The 6,000-nt window shown below is 44.5% G+C and overlaps 1 protein-coding gene across 20 annotated transcripts in view; it reads right to left on the bottom strand.

Moving 5' to 3' along the window:
• trpm3 (transient receptor potential cation channel, subfamily M, member 3) overlaps positions 1-6,000 on the bottom strand; it is a 106,569-nt gene that overhangs the window by 35,191 nt on the left and 65,378 nt on the right. For all 20 annotated transcript variants that reach the window (XM_019885620.1, XM_019885618.1, XM_019885619.1 and 17 more), the window contains exons 7-8: positions 4,371-4,545; positions 3,241-3,364 (exon numbers count right to left, since the gene is read on the bottom strand). In XM_019885620.1, the coding sequence (XP_019741179.1) occupies positions 3,241-3,364; positions 4,371-4,545 (299 nt within the window). The remainder of the gene's footprint in view (positions 1-3,240; positions 3,365-4,370; positions 4,546-6,000) is intronic.

Below are 6,000 nucleotides of genomic sequence, written 5' to 3'. Positions count from 1 at the left end.
CCCCCCCCCCCATTATTTTCAAACAAACATGACTGTTTTTAAAAGTCATCCCATCCTCATTGGTGATTTATGCCATCTATTATCTCGGCCCATTAATCATCCGCGCACCATATGCTGATGACACGCGGACTCGTCCCTGTGAGAAATGAGGAGTGAGGCCCGGAGTAATACCTTCGACGTGTGTCAGGCAATCACTAATAAGGAAAGCAGTTCAATACATGCGCGTGTGTGTGCGTCGAACACACACACACACAGGGGTGTGTAATCAAAAGGTCTTTCTCCAGGTGGAATGAGAGTGCGATGGGATGCGAAGGTATCGATTAGAGGTCTTCATGAGGGTGAGCACAGATCACTTGTGTGTAATTGCGTGAATGCAGAGAGGCGCCACTGCGCGTACAAAATATTTATTTTTGGCTTTAACCCTTCCAGGCACCAATCATGATAACCTGTACCCTGATAATATGAGTAACCGCTGTCCCTGAAAGAGTTAATATGATCGCCCTCGTTTTGACAGCACCCTCGCTGCCAATCCCTTGGTCGCGCCGCGATGAATATTTCAAGTCCAGCGTCGACCGCAACCGCCAAGTTCACTTTTTTACGTACTCTCGGGCTGGCGCAGATGTATGAACACCGGAGCCTTGCTGCTCCGCCGAGCGTTTTAGTCCATGATGGCAAGAGATGGGCAAGTCGAAATTTCTCTGTCAAGTGGCCGATTGGAAAACGGGATGCCAAAAATGCATGATTAGCGATGAGTCAACTTCAGGCTTTAAAGGTCGATGCAGACCGGTTAAGTCAACTAAACGATTGAACCCCCGGCGTGTACCCTGCGTTAAGGCAATTTGTAGCATCCTATACCATCCCAGCTCATTAAAGCTCCGTGCAAAATTCCCATATCCATCTGATTTTCTGCTGCCTTCAGGACATAAGATGGATGAAATTGTCATTTAAGAAAGAGCACGATAAATGAAGATCTTCATCTTAGTTCCTGTCCCCCAGATGTGTCAACCTTTAGCTCGCCTTCACCCAGCCAACATCCTCATGACCAACAAATCGAACCGTGAATCTTCCCATAGGCCCCCCCCGCCACCCCTTACCATTCCCCTCCTAGTTTCTTCCTCTCTCTTCCCCTTCTCCAATCACGTCCCCAAGGTGACACCCCCACCCCGAGTGTCTGTGCGTCCCGCTCGTAATAGAGAGCTTCTGCAACAAGGCAACCTGTGAGAAAATGCAAGCTTGCTAATGTAATTTGAAGGAAAGGTGATGTCGGCTACTCGTTCTCAGAGGCCACTTTTTGTGTTTGTATGCTTGCTACATCTGAGCCCTTTGATTTGGAGTAGCTTTAAAATGGACTCGTGTCGAGCGGGCCTCGTCACACAGTAAAGGCAAACAACAGCGGTCCCTTGTTTATCGTGGTGTGGACATTCCAAAAATAACCCACGATAGGTGAACTGCGCATAGGAGGAAACGTAGGTTTGCACGCTGTAGAAAACAGCGTGCAGAATTACACTGTAAAAAAATACAGGTAGTCAATTAGGACAAATGCGGGTGGAAAAAAAATGTCTGCGAGTCTGCGAAAGCTGAACCGCATTATAGCGAGCGACCACTTTATCTGCGAAAGCAGGACTAACACGACATTGCAACTCCTGGTCGTATCTCCGAATCGAAACCGTTTTTGACGTCTTGCTTTTTCTTTGGCTTATGCTCATCATCACAATAAATGGTGAGTTTGACTATTTCCAATTCATTTTTACGCTGGTTGCGCGCTGATAATGTTACTTTATAAATGACCTATTTTTCAAGTTGCTGTTTTTCGAATGTAACCGATTATTTAATATTAGAACGTCTAAGATGATTGCAAAATTATTGTATTCTAAAATAAAACAAGATTGGTGTCATTTCGGGATTCAAACCCACAACGTCAGAACTGTGAGGCAGACGTCCTAACCACTCGTGTCCACCCTCAGCTTTGAGCAGACCAGAATAAAGAATGAGAGTACAAATGCAATAGTAATGAAGCGGTGTTGAGAGGCGGTGGGATTGGGAAAACGGAGACGAGAGGAATGAAGAAATAGGAAGTGAGCGAGGAGGGGCAAAAGACGTGATGGGAGACGTGTAAAAGGCAGAGCAATCTTCCTCCTGAGTGCAGGATTCCCTCATCTTCATACTTGCTAAGCTGGACGCTTTGGGGATCATTGCTGCAGTGAGTCAAGCTGATTAGAAAATATGCATCATTTCACTTAAAAAGGGCGTGCTGAATGTGACATGCACACACGCCAAGAGCAGCTCACATTTTGGCGGCCAAAACACCAAATAAAGGCAGTCAGCAAAAAAAAAAAAAAAAAAAAAACATTCTGGTTGGTATAAATTGAACTGTGAAAAGCTGGTGGATGTTTTATGTGAATAAAATCGCAAATTACAGTACGACTGCCCAAACTGAGGGAAATTGGACACTAAATTTCTCTCCTCATACATTTTTAAACAGATAAAACCGCCCAACCAATAATAAACTGCCTCTTTGGCTACTTTATCTGTTTTTTGTTGTTTTTTTTATCCCCTTTTCTCTCATTTCTCCCAAGAACTCATTGTTCTCGCTTTTTTTTTTAAGTCACATATTTTCTTCTTTGACTCCTCTTCTCCTAAGTGACCACTTTGCTCCCCGACTCTTTCTTAGTTGCTGTTGTCACGAAGCCGGCGAAACACGGTTGATCCTCGTGAATATTTAACCGGAATTAAACATATAAGGGCTGTTCTCTGCTCAATTATTCATGCCAGGATGGGAAATATCAGGGCGCTCATTGAGTACCCCCAACTTGCATAACATCGCATTTGATGGGAGGGGGAAGAAGGCCCACCTCATGCATAAATAATAAGACTTTTGGTTATAAGCTCGACGGGAAACATCATCCAAAAAATAAAGGGCATTTCGATCTTTTGGGAGTTTGCTTGACGGCCACGTAAAACGGTTGCCTTATTTTGTAAACCAATTGATAAGTGGCAATGTGATTAATAACCATATCTGGCCTAACGCAATGTTATTTTTCTAGAGTTAACGGGCTGTTGACCGTGAATACACACTCGATGATGGAGTGATTTAATCAAAGTAGATCTCCTCCCTTGCATTTTCAGGAATCTTTCCTCCGTCCTTGCCGTCAAGCTTTCGAGCGTGTCGCGTGTTCATGTCCAAAATATAAATAACAAGAACCGTGCACGTGTGCGCGTGCGCAAGGTCAAGCCACTCACCAGCTCCTTCTTTTTCATGCACTCCATGAGAATGATGAACAGATGTTGGGCCTGCGTGCGGCTGTAAGTGAAGGTTTTCTGGATGGTCACCAGCAACTGGTCTCTCAGCGACTCGTTAATTATGCTGGAGGGGGAAAAAGATGCCAGGGAGGAGCAGCATCAATGAAAAAGAAACAAAAGAGGGCGGTGGGGGTTGAATTAGATTTGTTGTCCGTAAGTGAAACCAAGGTCGACTGGGACTCTCAGCTCTGTTAGGTCTGAGCGTCCCTGGACACGCAGTGAGAAACTATAAAAATCGATGATGCAAATAGCGTCTCATGAGAAACATATTGCGTTATCAAAGTACTCCATCAGCACAATTTTCTACTTACAATTTTAATTTGCTGCAATTGTTTTTATTCCAATAAACCGTTTTCCTGAAATGCATTCATTTGCACGGTCGTCGTTACACATGCTCAGCGGAATGCCAAATGGGGGTTGTACAGTATGCACAATCTAACGAGATTCAAAAACGTGGATGAAAATAATTGGCACATTATTGTGGTGGTTATTTCTAATTCGCCTCGAGTTAGAGTTGGAGTGCTTGTATGGTGGCGCCTCAATTTACGAATGACCTGACTTACAAATTTTTGAGAGACAAGCTATGGCTTTCTCTTGAATTGTAGGCAAAAATTTCAGTCAGCAGCAGTTCGTGCTGACAGCAAACTTCACAAGTGGCAGATAGTAAACATTTCTTCCCCCCAAAATTGCCAATTGCTTCTTTGCAAGTGGGTACAGTTGAAGTTTACTGTAAAGCTAAACATAAAACAAACAAGGAATTGCAAGTTTTGGATCAAACCCACATAACTTAGCTAGCTAGCTAAAAAAAAACAACCTAATATCAGTGTTGCACTCGTTACAATTATAGCACCTGAAGCAATTGAGATTTGAACACGTAAACAGACAATATAACAATATTTACAGGCATATATTCTTTATCCTCTCTGAAAAACAACTGAATAGAACTTCAGTTTACTGAGTTGAGAAGAGACTTTTTTTTCCCCATGTATTTCATTTATTTGCCCAAGTCATGAAATAGCGCAACCGTATGCGAGTGCTTTTGAGTCGGACGTTTTTATATAAGCACGTACCCTCCCTCCTCTGAGTATTTGTGACCAAATGCCAAGATGTCGGAGGCTCTGCCGCTGCCGTCACACACCACTACAGGGACTGGGGGTGTGTCCCTGAGGTACTCCAGCACAATGGAGATCACATTAGGGCCTCCTTCCACAATGAGAGCCACCACTGGTACGCCCTGTCCAATCCCTGTCCACAAACAAAGGCGGGGAGGGGGAAGAACAAATGAGGAAATGCAAGTCGCACAATTGGGGAATATGCAAAGCATTGAATGTGACCGAGGAGATTTGCATAAGACAAGCGTCAATTAAGTTGATGGTTCTGCCATGGCAGGCAGGCTGCGACTGGCTGGCGATCAGACCGGAGTGGACCTCACCGCTTGTCCAAATTCCACTGGGGATAGACACTCTGACATGTTTTTTTCCCCCCTTCACTCCAAGTTTTCGTCATAACACAGAATATTCCTCGAAGGGCGCATCAGGCGTGACCGCTCAATATTCCGCCCCCCTAATGTTCCAAGCCTCTTTGGTGGTCTCGGTCCAATCTATGGCCTAAAGCCGTCGCCCCGCGTTGTCCTGTTCAACATGCCATTTCTTTTTGCCGGTTTGACTCCTCTAATTCAAAAGCCGTGTATTGCCGGATCATCCCGGGCGCGCACTCTCATCCCCGCTCTGCATAATTCAGGCAGCCTCTCCACGCATACAAAGACACGGGGGCCCTTCGGAGGCATACCCGCCACCGTGACGTTTTGCTTCACACAGCCTTGCGAGCGGGGACAGTTACATAAGGAGAATATTTTCGGGACCTCATCCGCTTCAAAGAGTTCAAACGTCACCGTGCCGTGACGCGTCACAAGATTAGACACCAGCAGAACAGAAAAAGGAAGAGAGGAGGAAAAAAGAGAGAGAGAGAAGCAGAAGGAAGATGATCACGGCTCTGTTGCCGTTTGTACGTTTGGAGTAGTGTTGATGACTGCGGAGGCAATGTTGTGGTTTGAGAAGCGAATTGTCGTTAAAGTAAAAGCCACCATGGGGCGAACGAGGAGGGGGAAGCACAGCTGCGGCAGCTTTAATAGTGTAAAAAGCATTTTGCCCATGCACACGCAAAACAAACCACCGAGTAATGAAATTACACTGAACTTCACTAACCACAAAACCTTTTGGTCATGACCTTAAATCATTTTCTTTCATTAATTTCTAACATTGAAATCAAAACATTATTAAAACGAGGTTAAGACTGCAGTCAACCAATCGCATCTTTTGAAAAAAAATTTCTGACTGAAATCGTTTTCTGCTCCAGCCTGGCCTGAAATTCATCAGCTCACATTATGGGAGGAAGCCTCATAACATTTGAAGGCCCATAACTCCATATTTACTCACATAATTCAACATCTCGTCTTTTGAGAGGGCTCCATAATAATCCGGAAAGGAGTGGATCCCACAAACTCAAGACAAGGATGAAATCGTGAACAAATGTATTTATTCACGAAACGCAGGACCGACAAAGTACAGCGAAAGACGCTGGCAACAAATAAGGAAAAAGCGAAACGAAACAAAAACGCTTGCAAAAGGCAAGTAACAAGATAAGCGTCAATTGCTTGTCGTTTAAGGGACAAGAAAATCCAAATACACGAGAATACTCACC

Source organism: Hippocampus comes, unplaced genomic scaffold (genome assembly GCF_001891065.2).
Source record: "Hippocampus comes isolate QL1 unplaced genomic scaffold, H_comes_QL1_v1.1 scaffold78, whole genome shotgun sequence".
Classification (NCBI taxonomy): Eukaryota; Metazoa; Chordata; class Actinopteri; order Syngnathiformes; family Syngnathidae; genus Hippocampus; species Hippocampus comes.
The sequence above is the reverse complement of the archived record's forward strand: the minus strand, read 5'-3'. Positions and strand labels throughout refer to the sequence as shown.